General features: G+C 42.5%; 1 protein-coding gene across 1 annotated transcript in view; it reads left to right on the top strand.

Annotated features, from left to right (window-relative positions):
* Nucleotides 1-44: 44 nt before the first annotated feature.
* The window catches only part of SGPP2 (sphingosine-1-phosphate phosphatase 2), a 55,719-nt gene continuing 37,687 nt past the window's right edge, over nt 45-18,076 (top strand). Inside the window, exon 1 of the mRNA XM_010568414.1 lies at nt 45-110. Within this exon, the coding sequence (XP_010566716.1) occupies nt 45-110 (66 nt within the window). The remainder of the gene's footprint in view (nt 111-18,076) is intronic.

Below are 18,076 nucleotides of genomic sequence, written 5' to 3' on the forward strand. Positions count from 1 at the left end.
GGCCCGCTGGAGAGGCGTGCGGCACGGCGGTCGGTGCGGCCAGGATGCCGCATCCGCAGGGCCTCACGGCGGGCTGCGGCCCGGCGGCGTGCCCGTCTCCGCAACGGCGGGTCGGGCTGTCGGGGTCGGGCTTTCCCCAGCAGCCCCACCGCCCTGCAGCCCCGGGTGCTGCGCTGGAAGTCTAGGAAACGCTCACGGGTGGAAATGCCGGGTAGCTTTTTGGTCTTGAAGTGCACTTCTTGAAATCGTCTGTTGATTTTAGCAGTTTGTGAGGATTCCCCAATGGGGTTATGCGTTAGGACCAGCAGTTACGACTACAAAACATTCGTTAGGTGGCGAACGATGCTAAGCAAGGGTTAATGTGGAAGGCCCGTATGCTGGCAGGTTAACATCTGTTCAATACGTTGCAGCTCGCAGGCTAACATATATTTTGCATCTCTTCGGGAAGAACCTTTTGTGCACTGTGATTTTCCTTCATTATGCACAGTGAAAATAAAAGGTATTTTATTCTGGAAACCAGACGTGGAAGTAGCTACTGATGTTTTTATTTACATCCAGACATTGTTGTAAGATCAAGAGCTTTTGTCCAGTTTAATGAAAAACAATAAAGCATTCATAGCTTCCAATGTCATATGTTAAACAATCTGATAGATTTCACTAAATCAAATTCTGCTCTGTCACACCAGCGAGGTCTGGAGTAACTCCATTATCTTCAGGTGTAGCACAGGCCATAAAAGTAATTATTTCTCTTTGTAGTTGCGAAAATGCACTCACAGGCGGGCATGGCTCTCAGCAGGTGACGCCCGTCTTTCGGGCGCGCCGCATTGCCCTGCCGTGTTGCTAAAGCTGTGTCTTGGGAACGTCAGCTCTGCGCTGAGAGCTGCCTTAGCTCAGGCATCTTCCCCTCTCCCCTGCAGTGTGACATGCTGTATCAGGTGTGCTTCACTGCAAATGCTAAAGGAAGCTCCCTCTCCTCCTCAGTGTTGGACTCTTGTTCTATCTGTCTGTGCTAGGACTTATTTTGTTCTTGAGCCCTGAGCATTCTTGAGGAGCCAAACAAAATGGAGAAGCTTGTTTAGAAAGACTGACTTGTTGGAAAGATGAGAAGGCACATATTGCTAAATTGTGGTGGCAGATCTGAAGGCTGTCCACGAGTCCTTAAACAATAAAACTCGGTAAAGAGGGAACTTCCTTAAAGTTTTTCAGCTTATGGTAAACCAAAATAATGGGATAAAGTCAAACAGAGAAAAGTAGGAACATTCTCTGTACAGGGAGCCAGATCCTTTTTGTAATTGATCCTAGGAGATGATTTAAAGTCTGTTGAAAATCTAGGTTCAGTCTCTGAAAAGAAAGACAATTACTTTTGCTGTCACTGTCCATAGTGCACAGCTACTTCGGCATGTGGAATCAAAAATCACCCCTTTTTAAAAGCCCACACTGGTTTGCAACCTTGGAGCTAATCTGCCCCCGTCACCTGGAGGACTTTTTCAGTGTTACTGTTTTCCCAGGGCTGCATATCATCCCTGATGAATTTCGACTGTTTTCATCTAACTCTGGTATCTTCCATTTTTTACACTAAATCTCATCTTGCTTACTCAGGTATTCTTAAGTTCTTAAATGTATGTTTCTGGTGGTTTTTTTTTTTCCCCCCCCCCCCCCCCCCTTTTTTTTTTTGCTTGCTACTGTTTGCCATTTAGCATCGTCTTCCTATTTAATTAGTTCATTGTTAAAGGATGTATGTCAAATTATCCCAGGCATCGCCCTTCCACTTAATATTATTGCCACTTTCATAACCCTACAACTTCCAATTAATTTTCAGAACATGTGAAAGTCCTTAGATCCAAGCAAATCTGAATTAATTTTTCAAGTAAAATTTTTTAAGGCACTGTATCAAATGCTTTAATAAGGTCCAGATACATCAGCTGCATTTCTGGTTCAAACTGCTTTACCCCTGTCTTTTGTGTTTTGAGTCTTCTTATCTGATGTGTATCTGCCTTGAGGTCAACTGAAACTCCACCTACTAAGTATATGAAAGTCAGCATTGGGAAAGCTTCCTGTAATTCTGGCATGAAAACTACACGGAATAGATGGCAAAGTTGAGCATAACTGAAAAATAATAATAAAAAATAAAAATGCTAAATGTAAAATTAGGATGAAATTTACATTGTTTGAGGAAACTAAGAATGAGAAAAACTGGTGTGTAGTCACAGAAACTTCTTTGCTCATAATTACCCTGTGAACACAATGCTGTATAACTAGATCCTGCACAAGCAATGTTATCTTGTGCCGTGCGGTCCCTAGAGAACATTATTAATAGAACATGTAAGCTGTGTGGTCCCACACCTGGTGAGATGCTGCTTTTTTCTATGGAAGGGTGCAACTCCTATTTACCTCTTCATGTGTCTAGTGGCACTTGCGGGTTCTGTCCTTACCCCTTTGCTAGCACAGGAACTCATGTGATGACACAGCAAGTCAGTTCATGGAGATGATCCAGCTGAACACTTGTTTACTTTTTTATTAGTTTTTCTGCTGGAACAACTCAGCAAAGCAGGTCGCTGCCTGGGTGCATGAGGTCTGCAGCCAGTGCAAGGAAAAGTGCTGGTGGCTGTGTGGTCAGGAGAGGAAATGAGGCTGGGATCACGGTGGCAGTGGTTTATGTACACTTATCTTACTATGGAACAAAGCCATTAATGATTTCAGCCTTTATGTCTTAGTCCAGTGTCGTGTTGTGTGTATAATGGGATATTATAGTCCAGAGCAAGGTTTGAAAGCCTGCTGTCACAACCTGAAGAATAAGCTGTGTTCTTGTGTGCTCTAGCAGCCTTATCGGGATAGGATAGTGTTCAGCTGTAGCTCTCCGGGGGTTTGCATATTCACTGGGCAGGGCATTTGTCTGTGCAACACACGCTCCTGCTGCCTGTGTGGTGGTGCTACCCTAGCTCCTTGGTCACTTGGACCAGTGGAGTGCCTGGCCTGGAGTTGAAGGTGGCTTCTTGGCTGGATTCCTCTGGCGGCTGAATCCATGATTCTTCACAAGCGGAGGAGTTGGCCCGTGAGTACTGGAAGACATCTTTATGTTGAATTTAAAGGCTTCCTAGGCAGGGATTGAGGAGAGGAGAAATTTCTTCAGATTTTGGAAGAGTTACTGTATTTCTGAAGATCCAGACGTATTCTCTCTTTTAGTCGCTTTAATTACAATGAGCGTTTGTTCTTTGGGTTGTCGGCTTCTTGGGACTGTTCTTTAGTGGGAAAGATGTATTAGTTATTGAAGGGAAAAAAAACCTGAAATGCAACTGAGCCGATTCTGAGGGCTGACTTTTGGCTGAACTGCTATCAGAGCTTTGGATGTTATTCAGCAGAAGTTGCGTTATGAATTCTGAGCAAAAGTGGCAAACAACCCTTGTGAAATACACATTTTTCCACTTAAAGTAATCATCCTGTGGCTGGTAAGAATTGATTTTTAGCATTTTAAATATTGTGCCTGATTTACCCAGTGCAGTGTGCCAGTTTTATGCTGGTGTAAGACTTGGTCTAAGAAGAGCTGTAACAGTGTAAAATGAACTCACGGATGAGTCAAGCCCAAAATCTCATAGAAGAATCCTTCCATTTTCTACAAGGGACATGCTGGCATACATCCCTGCAGCAATAATGTCTTGTTTAGCTGGTTTAATTCTTACAGAATTTCTGTGTTGCTGTACAATAGGTATGTTTAATGAAATTTGACATCTTGCTTTTTATATACAGGTGGGAAGAAAGTTCTCTCTGATGGATGTGCAGGACAGGAATGGATCGGATGTCAGCCCATTCATGGTAACAAAGTTAAACCCCTCATTTTATGCTTATGTTTTCTGTACATTTCAACAATTAAGTAGCTTGTTTAGGACTGATGCAAAGGTCATTGAAGTCAGACAGCTCTTTGGATAAGTCCTTGTGGTTTAATGTACTGTTGCAGTTGACATCAGAAGCTTTTTGACAATATTTTAATATCAGGAGTTTTTTACTTTTATAAAAGCCTGCTTATTGTATGACTTTCTAGAGTGCATTAAGTAACTAAGCATAGAGCTTATTTGGTAAATATTTAGAAAAAGAGAACTCTCTTGCTTTTCACCCTTTCACTCAAATTCATTTACAGAAGTTTCCTTCTCCAACCCCATTTCCACTCACTTTTGAGGGGTGGCAAAAGCTGCGCCTTATTTTTATGCCCTATCATTGTATTGTGGGATGCTGCAACATCATCTTCTGCTTTCTTCACGTTAACATTTTATTTCATATAATGTATTTCTGAATAATTTATAATTTAAGTGCTTTTTTACTTTTTCTGTCTTGGAACTACTGTAAAAGCTATTGCATGTGTGGTCTACTGCATTCAGTACAGAAGGGAGTGTTAATTTTCAATAATATTTGTGGGCTATTTCAGGGAGCTGAAAAAGGAGAGAGAAAGGATTGCAATTATGAGCAATTCCACGTCAGTCACAGCCATATACAAAATACGTTGTTCCCTATATATAGAAGAGGTAGATGCAGAGGTACTATATTGGACACCCCTCCCCCCGAGAAAACTCTTTATTGTGTTGCAGCTCCTAAATATGGTTCTATTTCAGTTGCCTCAGGCAATGAGGAATGTGTGAAAGACGGTGCCTTCACTGACCACTCACCTCTGGTGGTGAGGTCTCTCCTTTCTCTTTTCTTCTAGGTTAAGCTTTAAGCTTCTCTTCCTCACCCAGTGTTGACCTGCAGCCCCAAGCACAGATACACCCTTGTTGGCATCAGTCTGATGCCAAATTGTGCAACAGGTTTATTGGCAATAAAAGGGTGAGAAATGTGGGCTTAAAGCTGGGGATGACTACATCATTTCTGGTGGGAATAATCTCTGGTTATTCCCATCCATTTATTTTCCATAATCCTGTGCCTTTGGCACATCCCAAACAGGTAACTGTATTACAAGCTTTGGTTAAGAAAAGATGAGGAACCATTTACAATTGTGAGGGTTATGTTCATTAGTGCAACATCCTTCTCAAATAAGCAAGCTTCAACAGCAACAAGGAGCATCACCACAGACTTGCTTTCCAGAGCAAACCCATCTCAGAAGTCTTATTTAACCTGATGGCAGACATGGGGTAACTCTATAGTTCAGGCAGAGGTGACTCCAGTATTGCCTGTGCAGACCTACATTTAATCTAGCTAACGTGAGTATCAAGATCAATTGTTTGGGCTCCAGAGCCGTGCGCCCCTTGGGTCCCTTGGGCTGTGCGGTATGGCGAAGCGCAGCCAAAGGAGCCTGCATCTCTCTCGTGTATGGCACTTTTTTAATGGCTCTCTGAAGCAGGAACTGTGTTTCTGTGTTAGGGCAGATCTGTCCTGGGCATTTGCAGGGATTTAATTAATCTCATAGAAAACAGTATTTAAATTGTTGCAGTCTTCCAGGGTGGTTGCAGCTTTAGGGACAAATGTATTTTTATAAAATTTACCTTCTACTAGGCAAACTGTATTTCTTCAAACCCTGGGCTGATGATATAATTGAGAAAAGAATCCAGGAATTGCACTGATTTAACTGGCTTTTTTTCAAAAAGGACCAAGCGAAAAAGAGAGAAAAGCTTAGAGGAGTCCTTTGTTTTGGCCGGCACTGTGTTTTCTGCATGTCACAGTAATAGTGAACATTGAGTTCAACACTGGATGCTGATTTGGGTGGCAGCGTGGGGCTGGCAGAGCCTGTTTGGGCTTGCTTGGTGCAGCATGCTGCCACAGCAGCCTCTGCAAGGAGATAGATCTTTGCGGAGCAGGGCTTTTCGGGAAGTGAGACTGCTGTGTCTCATGTGGCACCATGGGGCTTAAAATTAGCTAAGTGACTATGCTGGCCACATTAAAGCAGCTCTGTGGGGAAATATAGCCAAAATTAATAATTACTAATAGTGGTGATTAGGGTAATTAGTGAATACCAGCGTGGCTTTTTGCTCTTGGGCAGTTATTTTCTGCTACCCAAATTGTCCTTGCATTGTACTGAGAAAGAAAAGCTATTCCTCTGTGGAATCACTTTAGAAGATTATTTAGTGCTTTGGGAGCTCTGTTTAAAATACATGGTACACATTTCAGTTTACTGCTTTTATTACAGCGTATCATTGGTAATGTTGAATTAAAATAGGGATGGTCATCTCTGAAGTAAAATTCTGATCCAATGAAGCTGCTAAGAATTTTTTCATCAGCTTCAAAGGGGACAAGTTTTTATCCTTGATAATGACAGAGACCTATTTTTTTAAGACAGCTTGGAAGCAACTACTGTTGCTCAGACCACAAGGTTATGTATATGTGTTTAAATCAATTTTATTCAGAATGAGAAACAGATGAAGGGTTTGGGGATTTTTGCATTCATACTGTTGCATATATTCAGATACTGAAATTGTAAATTTTTTGTTTGTTTTGAGCTGAAGTGAGCACATGGGAGTTTCTTTTTTTTTTAGCAAACTTTAACATCTTCTCACAAATAACAAATTTAAAAATCACTTGACATGAACCTAAAACCTGATCTATAGCTAGCTGAAGCCTATGGGACCTTTTCTGTCAATTTCTCTGGGCTCGAGGTTAGTTTCAGATAGTATTATTTTCTATTGTAGATTTGTTTCAGCTTTGTGCTCAAGAAGTGCCTACATAGGGGAGAAGACAATTCATAAGCTTCACCTGAGCTCAGGTAGCTTGTAAAGGGACATAGAAATTGGGTTGCCTCCAGAGTGGCAGGGCTGTGTGCTACCCTCACCACCCCCTGCTCTCCCCACCTCTTGGAAGCCTCTGCATTCCCTACTGGATCTCTGCAACCCCGAAGGAGCCAAGCCTCTACTTTTAAAAGAGGTTTCAGTCAGAAAAGCAAACCAAGTGTTAGGGGTAAATTAGGAACGATTATAGACCAAAAGAGAAAACATCATTTTGCCACTGTATCAATCATGTACTGAGCACTGTGTGTGCTTCTGGTGGCTCTTCTCTAGTAAGGAAAATGTACAGGGGAAAGCAAGAAGGACCAGGGACTGGGAAGAGCTTCCTTATGAAGGGAACCCAGCAGACCAGGACTCCACAACCTATGGAAGAGGTGGTTTAGAGGGGATACAATAGCGGTCTAATTGACTCTGCCTAACAAGCCAAGCGACTCAGACACAGCAAACGGATCTCCAGCATTAGAAGGGGATGGAGATTGCCAAAAGGGATGCTGCCAACTTCTAAACTCACCCCACCAAGGGTGACTGTAACTCTAGAAGGAAGGGGATATCTGATTTGTTACTTGGCATACTCCTGCTGTATAGTCTGCTCTGCTGGCCCACTCATTTTCATAATATTGGAAAGGAAGATGAGAAGCTTGCTTCTAATGGGTTGATTAGATATTAAATATTTTGGAACAAAACCAACTAATAACTGGGATGTCTTTCTGATGGGGGGGTGAGAACTCAGGATGTTACATTTGGAGAGAAAACTCTCCAATTAGCTAAAAATGCAGTTCTAGCCGAGTCAAGAAAGAGATTCCTTCATCCTAATTTGAAATCTAAATTACTTTAATTGAAGAGTATATAGTTCCTGAGTCTTATGAGCAAGAATAATTGAAAATGGATTAAATTGCCATGGTTTTGTTCACAGTTGTTTTCCCCACAAAAATGTGGACTAAATTTGTACTCCCACTAGTGAATGCCAATTTGGAAGAATTCCACTGGATTCATTGCAGTTGCCCTAGTTGCACCTTCCTTAGCGAGTACAGAATCAGGCCCTGTGTGCATAATTTTTCCACTTTTAGACCTGAGGGAGTATAATCGGGAGCCAGGCTGAGGTCCCATTCCAGATCAAGTCTTTCATATGCAGATTATAAAATCAGTGAAAAACAAGCTTGGTTTGGCAGTTACTTTAAAAGAGACCTTTGGATGATTCTGTCAACAGCAGAAGAGGCAATTCATTCTTCATGCTAGAAATCATCATATATCTCATTTTGGGAGATGTGATCAATACTGACTGTTTTTTGTGTAGAGAGAAAAATACCATATTTGGGAGAAATTTTCTTAGGGCCACTTCAGGTCTCTGAAAACACTTCTGCCCTCAAAAACCTCATCCCGTAATCTCAGAGAAATATTTTTACCCAATGTATTTAGATCAATATTTTTGATTTATTTATTTCTATAGCCTTGTCTCTTTGACTGTCTGAGACTTCAAATAAGATTTCAGAAGCTTGTCAAAAGTTTCTGTATTCTGCTAGAAGCATGGACATTGAGTTATAGTTGTGGTTTGGATTTGTAGATGCTAATGCGAGAAAGCACCCAAGGAATGCAACTTCTTTCAACTCTTGCACTACTAGAGACCTCATAACCACTAAGGAAGGGAGTTAAAACATGATTTTCTCTTCAGCCATTGCCAGGAAAGCTGCCAACCAGATAGATGATCCATGGTGGATGGTCAACAATCATAGTTAAAATATCTGTAGGTGCTGCCATTGTCTTTCGAAAGAATGCATATTCCCCAAGTGAGCACAAATAACAGAGATAACAAGGTGGGCATGGATGTCTTTTCTAAAACAATTGATGGATGTCTCAAGTCTTGTTGACTTGCACAGTGTCCATGCAAGGGCCGCAGGTCAGGCTGTGGCACTGTAAATGCTGCCATAACATCCGCCTTCCCAGTCAGGGGGTGCAGCAGCTCCTGTCAGGTGTAATCAGTCGCCTCTCGGATGACATCTGATACTCAACAATTTGATGCAGAGAAAATATTTTTACTAAAATAGTTAAGGATTATTAAAATAGCCGTACAGACAGTTGATAGAGTTTGCATTAAAGGGAGATGACAAAGTATGGCCATGTTTCTCTCCTGCAAAAAATACTGAAAATGCCTGCCATTTCTACAGCAAAATGTTTCCTCTGAGAGTGAGGCGTAGTAGAGAATCACTCCTGCTATAAGTTATTAGAGGTGAAGGATCAATTATGACTCCATTCTGAAGAGGGATGAGGGAGCTGCCCAGGCAAGCCATCTCCTCAGTCTGCCTGTGTCTGAATTCAGTGGTGTCTCCACAAAGAGGCCTGTAAGTGCAGGGTAGCCCTGTATTTCTGTCTTCCTTATGGATCCCTTTTCCTTCCTTCCTTACCCAGGTCTGAAGATGGTCACATTTTTAAGGGGTTGCAAACTGCTTCAGAAAGCAAGGGCAGGACAGCCTGAGGCTCTGGAAATATGCTGGTGACACCTGAAAGAAATAGTAATCTCAACTTCACTTATCCATATGTAAGAACAGCAGTACCCTTGCTTCATCAGTAGCTGAATATTAATTGCTAGAATCAGGGCAAATTCCCAGAATATAAAAGGTTTTTTCTTACTGCCCTGTACAGTTCATTTCATAGCTTCCAGTGTTTGAAGTAGATGACTTGTTTCTAATGAATCAAGGCGAATGCTGTCAGACCTCCTAATGATTGGTTCTATCTACTATACCATAAAAAATGTACATATGTATCCTTCTTGGTTTACTGCCAGTCAATCAATGTTAAAACGTTGACATATGGGTGTGGGATTTTTTGCTGTCTTTAAAATAAGATCAATGGCATTAAGGTTTGTCATGTAAATAGTAGAAATAAAGCAAAAAAAGAAGAGCTATTTATGGTTTTAGGATGACATCTGTAATGTGGGTGGCAGTAGAATGGAAAGTAGAGAATTCCAAAGCTCTTCATAATTGAATGAATTGACTGAGCATATATTTTTAGTGGTTTAAAAAGTGTTAGTTACCCAAAGCTCATGCATACAAACAAAATAAATCTATGAACTGAAGATAAAATAAATCTATGAAATGGCTGCACTAGCCTCAATCCATTGCATTGCTTATTTTCCACTCTTACCCTTCCTTCTCTGGACTGTTAACTCCCTAACAGACTTTTTGCTGAAACTTGTAAATTACCTGGGGAAAAAAAAATAAAAATGAACAAGTCAGCAGCTCCCAACAAAAGCCAATGTTGCCCTTCTTAGGATGCTTTTTGTTGGCTGAGTCTTTGCAGGGACTGAACAATCCTGATGGCCAGGTTAACCTGCATGGACAATGCCCAGCTCCATACTGCAAATAAACAGAGTTTAGACGAAAGAAAAATACCCTCAGTCTGTTGCATTCCTAACAAGTGTTTGACAGCAGTGACTCATGCTGTCATAATGCAGCAATAAATAAACATTTAGAAAACATAATGCTGCAGCTTCAAAAATGATGGCAGGAAGTTTCATGCATGTAAGGTGTCACTAAGGAGGAGCTATCAAGGGGCAGGATGGAGAGATGCCTGGCTTTCAAATCCATCCTCTGCTCTGAACAGGATGAAGAACCATCGAAAAACATGCAGTGCACAGAGGGCATTTGGGAGTGGTTTCTGCCAGGGCAAGATAAACCGCTGCTCCCCAGCACTAGTGAGTATCAATTACTTTTCCTCCAGAAAAGGTATGTGATTAAAATCAGCAGCTCCTTTCCAACAGTTTTTGCTCAGTTTTGTGCCTGCTGGGTCTGAGCTGCCCATTAGCAGCTGACTGCTTAAAAACAACATGCTGTGTTCAGGCTTCCTTCTGCGCACATGGGCTCAGAGCAAAACTGACCTTCCTAGAATAATAGCTTGCTTGAAAGACAAGGAAATTGTAAAAAGTAGGGTATTATGCTGTATTTGATAATAATTACTCGAGAACTGTCACGCCGTCACTGTTTTTTCACATGCTGAGTGAGGATTTATTCAAGAGAGCATGCCAGGAGATGTCTCAGAATAGACCAAGCAAAGAGAAAGGATGTTTGTTCAGCTGAGCCCTTCCAGCAGCACCCACGTCTCTGTAGCAAAGGGGTACTATCAGACTGACCATTTCCAGGGGAGCTAGTTATAACTACCTAGGAGCTGGTCACTGCTAGCAAAGACCCTCCCAGATGCTTTTACAGGGATGATTTACAAAGGCTGCCAAATTCCCTTGTCTTTGTTTCATCCCTTCAGTCCATGCACTGACTGCTATAAGCAGAGGCGAACCAGGCGGCAGCACGGAAGCCGCCATTAAAAAAATATGCTAGAAACCCTTTCCATGGTTTCAAGTACATCAAGGCAAAACTCAAGCCGGAGAAAGAGACGTTTTCGCCATTTTAAGCCTAGACTGCTGTTGAGACAATCAGAATTTTTTCCAGAGGGCTAGTATATGGTATTGTAAATAAAATCAGACAGGTCAACTCTTACGATAGTCAAGCTTTTAAAAATTCCTAGGGGTTAAGTCTGATATTTAAACACAGCATTATTAATTTCTCTTCTGCTGTTATTTCCCAAAACACTGACACAGCCAAGGTATGGTATAGCCTACAAGTAACCAGAAATGTTGAGAATACCTCTAGAAATATCACAGTAGATGTGCGTACAATTAAAGTGTCCAAGTGATATGGTGCAGAATAATTATCTAAATGACATGCTAATCATCGCTGGAAATTAGCAATACCATTTCAAGCAATGCAAATCATAAGCAATTATATAGCATTATCTGGTTACTTACACTGCAAACAGAAAAGTTAATTATTCCTACCCAAGACAGCAGCCGCAGCTCCAGCACATTCTCTTTCTTGCAGTTTTTGGACATGCTTTCATCTTTCCAAGTTCTAAAATTCACTTTGTTTTTGTACTTACATTCTCTAAAACTGAAAATATGACCATATATATAGTAAGGATTTTATAATAAAATTCTGTGAGAATTATAAAAACGTGGATCTGCAGTTCCATTTTTTCCCGTGCCTAAAGTTAAAGGAGTTGATGAACAGTTTGGACCCTAAAGGACTGATATATTTAGCACATACTGTGTGCTGTAGCTTTACATTTTTAAGACCATCTGTGCAAAGACAACCAGCTATGTGTTCAGTGCATTGAAGGCTGCATAGGTATTACAGAGACATGGTCTAGTCTTGCTATACTGCTCAATTAAACTAACAAAGATATTTGCATAGAAAACATTTTCTCAGAAAAGGCATACAAAACTTGCAGGCCTGAGACCCATTACAGCTGTGTGGACTCCTGTTGTGCCAAATCAAGATGCTTTTATATTGATACGTCTCAAATGGAGATCAAATCTGGGAGAGAGATTCAATGAGAATTGTACCTATCAGTGGCTTTACATTGCAGACACAAGACCATTCCTACTGCTACAGAGCAAAGCCTGGTGAAACTTTGTGTTCCTTTCTTTAATGACCTATGGTGCAAAAATTTTTTTTCTAAGAAAATTTCTTCAAAATTAGTTTTATTTGAACTTTGATATGCATTAAATCAAAGGAAAAACATTGAAGTGCTGTGAAAACCATAGTCTCTCATGCATTGGTTTCTAAGGGCACCTTCTATAGAACTTTGCCATCTCTTCACCATGCTTTCAAATCTTCAGTTCTTCCAGCTAAGCTGAGAAAGCTCCATTTTGTTCCCTGTGAGGTTAGTGAGGGGTTGGGTCTGACATTCAGTACAGAAGTCTGGGATCCAAAATAATGTGTTCACTAACATGTCAACTAAATAAAGTGAAAATGCAAGAATCTTGTAAAAAGAGTACTCAGAACTTTTGGTATTAAACCATACAAATTTCAATGGTTTCTTTCACAATAAAACAGTGAAAAACACAAATTGCCAAAAAATGGCGAAGGAGAATAAAAGTAAGAGTTGGGCTCTAAGTACATTGAGAAAATGACTGAGGATAATGAAAACATGTGGGATGAAGCCGGGAAAGAAAATTTGTTCAAAACCTGTTTAAATACCGTGTGCCATGATAACCGATGAGTTGGTGGGATTTCTGTCTTCACTGCATGGACAAAGGACTTCTGCATCTAGCCGTAAGCGTCTTCAAATGGTGAAAAAGAGGGATCACAGCAAAACTGTGATCCCACCCCTCTCTCTGGCATAGCCCACATCCCACTGTCAAGCTCTGTGGTCCCAGTTTGCAGCACGCTGGTGTTTGTAGCTCTACCTTGATGAATCTTCATCACCCCTCCAGGTATTAAAGGTATTTGTAAGTTCTTTCCCCTGGTACCAGAGACATCTCATAATGCAGTGGCTCTGTGCCTACTCTATGGCAGTTTCAGCGGAGGCTTCAGTTTGTCCACGTTCATGTCATCTCAGTGGTTTTTTGTTTGGAAAACTGCAGTTCTGACATTTGTGTGTATAACTAATAACCTGCCGCTGCCTCAAAGGGCTATAAGCTGAAGTAACTCTTAAGTACGATCTTCTGCAGTGAAATGTCATTACTGTCTGTAGAGCAACGGTAAAAGTCGTGCTCTTATTTGCTCCTCCAGACCCATTCCCTCAGCTTACAAGTCAAAGCAAGACTTCTCTGGCTGTCAGGATTGCAGACTCACGCTGGCATTCGAAAGCTGAGCTGTGTTCTCCTAGCATCATTATCCACCCCCAGTTGTGGAATTTGTACTTCTCTCTTAGCTTTGTTGATGCTGGAGGCAAAATTACCCACCGTCATGGCAGTGACACCCGTTGTTGTTAAGGAAATGCCTTCAGCGCAAGGCACTATTTTCAGCTTTCTCAAAAGTTATCCTTTGTATTGTCATCTTTCACGCTTATCCTCAGCCCAGAGGTGATTTTCTTCCCTTGTGAAAATGTAGCTGAATGCTGACCAGGTATTAGTGACATATTTTGGCCATAGATGAGGTAGTTTCACCAGTTAAAGCTTTAGAAATGTTTTTTTGCAGCTGGATAGTTTATAAATAGCTTCTTTTAAACACTCTCAAAATGTTACTCATTTAGTCCTTTGCAGTGATGTTGCTTCCACTGATTTTACAGAAAACTGCCTTTCTAAATGTCAGGAAATCTGTATGGGCCACACAAAGTGTGGGACTGTTCTTGAATTTTTTGTTTCATTTTGGTTTTTTCTAAAGCAGAGCTTTCAAGGAGCCAAATCCTGAGTATTTTTCTTGGCCATCAGAGGTAATCTGAGGTGGGTCTCAGGAAAAGGTGATTAGAGCATTGTTCTGTAAGAGGAATTGAAGAGGAATGATTCATACTCTTGCTATGAGCAAGAATAAACAAGTTGTTCCATGAGCAGTGCAAATGATAAAACAAGCTTCCTATAGATTTTTATTCCACGTTACTAGGCAATTTCCACTGCAATAGTCAGCCTTCTGCCCTCGGCTCTCTCCTCAAACCCTCCATCCTCTTTGTGGCCCAAACACCTTCCAGTGATGTGCTATGGTCCTTCCTACACTCCTCTATTCCATCCTGGAATTATCTTTATTTCCCTCTTCCTGGTCCCCCAAAACCACGCTGCTGTATCCTACAGCTGTGCCTGTATCTCTTAGGTACCGGATAGGCAAGAGGTGTGTCCTGGTTTCAGCTGGGATAGAGTTAACTGTCTTCCTGGCAGCTGGTACAGTGCTATGTTTTGAGTTCAGTATGAGAAGAATGCTGATAACACTGATGTTTTCAGTTGTTGCTCAGTAGTGTTTAGTCTCAAGTCAAGGATTTTTCAGCTTCTCATGCCCAGCCAGCGAGAAAGCTGGAGGGGCACAAGAAGTTGGCACAGGACACAGCCAGGGCGCCTGACCCAAACTGGCCAACAGGGTGTTCCATACCATGGGACGTCACATCTAGTATAGGAACTGGGAAGTGGGGGCGGGGAATTGCCGCTTGGGGACTGGCTGGGTGTCGGTCGGCGGGTGGTGAGCAATTGCACTGCGCATCATTTGTACATTCCAATCTTTTTATTATTGCTGGTGTCATTTTATTAGTGTTATCATTATCATTATTAGTTTCTTCCTTTCTGTTCTATTAAACCGTTCTTATCTCAACCCACGAGTTTTGCTTCTTTTTCCCGATTTTCTCCCCATCCCACTGGGTGGGGAAGGAGTGAGTGAGCAGCTGTGTGGTGCTTAGTTGCTGGCTGGCGTTAAACCATGACAAGGTGGAATTACCAGGAGCATGCCTGCAAATAAGTGTGTCCTGAGTGGGGCCATTGGGCAGCCCAAATTGTGTCTCTGTCTGCTATTCCACTGCCATTTCTCCCTAAAACCACAGGAGTGCAGGTCTGGGGAAACCTCTGCTCCAGTGATGAATGTGGTTTGAATTTGCCAGATGGTTCAAAAATTGGTTGAGGAGAGGTGGTAGAGGCAGACTGATTAGATTAATCATTATCTTCCTAAGAAAATGACCAAAAGCCATCAATGAGTTTTCTTTGTGTCTTAAACCAAACCTGAAATGTTTCTTTCATTCCAGAAATCAGTCTGCATTAGGAACATAACTTTCACAAATCCCTTCACTTCCCCTAGCCAAAAAGGGGTCACAGACTTCCATCATCAGCTTATGTACCACTTATATTTGCTCATGTTGATTCAATGAGTGTTAGGCATCTAGCCTCTCCAGGTGTTCCCACAAACCCCTTTTGCTGGATATTTGCACCCCGGGCTCCCAAGCACCTTTGTAAAATGCCCCCACACCTCCAACCTGATTAGGGTCAGCTCATTTCTAAGCTAGAAATGACAGGCAGCATCCTTTCCACACACAGCCTGATTTTGCAGGGACAAAGGGTCACTGCATTCTTGACTTAAGGTATGCTTGAAGTTCCTTCAGATCTGGCACAGTTCGAACCCGGTTTGCATGTTTTTTTCAATGATCCTGCAGTTCTGGCCTTGCTTTTTCTCCCATTCTCCAGTGGTTCGTATTTGCCTGCTGGTTCCCCTGTAAGGTGAGAGGGCTTGCTCAGTCTGGTGTTCCCCATTCCCCATTGCAGCAGGAAGGTCTCAGCCCTGGCTTTATCTTATGCTTTGCTACTCAGCTAGCATAAGGAAATATGGGGGTAAAACTGCATGCAGTTGTTGTGCGTGAATGCCTCTGCTAAAATAATCTACTAATGCAATCTAAAGTCACAGCTGTATTAAGCTCATGTCAAGAAAACGGTAAATTCTTAAAAGTAGATTCCCCCCACACCCTCTTTGGCTTTCTTGGAAGCCTTAGTGAATAAAGACAAACCAAGACCTGGAGCACTCAAAGACAGGGACAAGGCAGATTAAAATTAACAATAGGTAGAATTCATCCTCCCCCCCCCCCCCCTTTTTTTTTTTTTTTTGGGGTCTCTTTTGGTTTGGGGTAAGTTTGGAAAAAACCTTCAGTCATCCTGAATTCTTATCAGCTGGATGCTCACATCCTCACTGAGGCACACTCCTGCTAACCTAAGTGTTTGCCTGAAGAAGAATTAGGTAGAAGCAGGCTACAGATTGTTAGTTCTGTTTTAGTACTTGGGGAATATTATAATGACAATGGGGAGACACAAGCATGTAGGCAGATCAGATAAATATTGGCTTGTGGTTGACAAAGAGATGTTTTAAAATACCTCCAGAGTGCCGGCCCTGGCCATGCACTTTCATTCCTGCTTTCCTGCTTTACGCCATGTCTCTGGATGAGATCCTATGTTGCTGGCACCAGTGGCAAAACTCCCAGCTGCACCGGCAGGGCTGTAATTTTGCTCTTCACATTAACATGTTAAAAACTCTTGTACGTGTCGTCATGCAGGTGGATAAAATAAGAATGAAATAATTTTGAAGACTCTTTCTGTAATATGGTGCAAATAACCATGAAGGAGCTATGGACTGAACTCATCCAGCTCTACTGAAGGCAGTCTATGTAGAAAAATTAAGCAATATAAATGCAATTTTTAACTGAAATTCCACACTTGTGGATGTTTCACATATCTGAGAAACAGGAAAAAGAAAGCTTCCCAGATACTTATGAGTGCACCTAATAAATTGTACAGCCATTAAAAAACAAAACCAGAAGCAAACAATGAATAATTCCTGCAAGTAAGCAATATATAACCAAGCTGGAACGGGCAACCTGTCTCCTCAGCCCGCGTGAATGGTTCTGCCAACAAGCGAGCTGCAACCCCGCCATCACAGCCGCGGATGAGCGTGCGCGCGCACAAGCAACGAGGAAAGAACTTGAAACGTGACGTCGCCTGGAGCCGTGGTTGGGCAAACCTCGAACGATAGGAGGTTACATTTTGAGAAGAGAAAGGACAATGAATCACACAAAACAATTAGATGAGATCGATGGAGTCTGCCCGAGAGTCTGGAGGGGCACGAAGGAGAGCTGTCCCTGCAGCTCCTCAGGGAGCCCACGCTGCCCGCGGCCGTGGAGCTGGCCTGGCCCGAGCTGAGGCTGGGCGATGAGGTGGCCCTGCCATCTCGGGAGCGCTGGCACTGGCACAGGTTGGGGAGCATCTCCCACAGCCAGCCCAAGCAACGGCACAGGGACAAACTGACTTGCTAAAAAGCAAAGGAGCATGGCTTTGGCTTTCCAGGGGCTCTGGAAAGAAAAGCCTTGATGCAATCCTGGGTAATTTGGGGTGTTTGAGAGGGAAAAAAAGTAACAAATTTGCAATGACCCTACATCGAGCAAATGAGGATTTTGCAATCTTTGTACCAAATATATTTCTGGGGATAGAAATGGCCTGTTCTAAAAAACTAAGAAAACTAAGGTCCTTAATGTTTCAAGAGCAGGAATCAGCAAGTATCATCCACGGCACGTTTTGCCGCCCCTGAGCTTGAGGCAGTATCTTCTGAGTGATAACTTCTCTCTTTCTGTGGGAAACTCCACAGCTGTATTTAAGGGAGAAAGTATTAGAGATGTATGTTTATACGTGCATGCGTACCTGTGTATGTATACAACGTATACGTGTAAATATTCAGGGGAAAAAATAAATGCTGACTCCGAGATGGGAGAAAGTGAAAGCGGGGCCAGCCTGGGGTACGTTTTACAGCCGAGAGGGGAACTGATGGGGGACGAGCCCAGGTAGCCGTTCCATCCCGAGGAGCGGTAGCATGTGTGGGCGCGGGGAGGGGAAGAGGCTCTCCCCTGCAGTCCCCCTCGCCTGCCTTTTCATGGCATCCATGTCCAAGTGTTTTCCAGGGAAATCCCAAAGACCCTGGTGAGATTCAGGGCGTTTTATCTTTAGGTTAGGAAAGCAGGCCGTGTTTATCTCGAGGTAGATTATATTCTTTTTTTTTTCTCCAGGGCAGTCATGGTAGGAAAAATGACAAAAAAGAGGAACTTGCTGGATTTCCTACTGCCGCCGGGGGGGGGACCGCCGCGCCCCGGCCCCGGCCCCG

Source organism: Haliaeetus leucocephalus, unplaced genomic scaffold (genome assembly GCF_000737465.1).
Source record: "Haliaeetus leucocephalus isolate CR32 unplaced genomic scaffold, Haliaeetus_leucocephalus-4.0 Scaffold240, whole genome shotgun sequence".
Taxonomy (NCBI): domain Eukaryota; kingdom Metazoa; phylum Chordata; class Aves; order Accipitriformes; family Accipitridae; genus Haliaeetus; species Haliaeetus leucocephalus.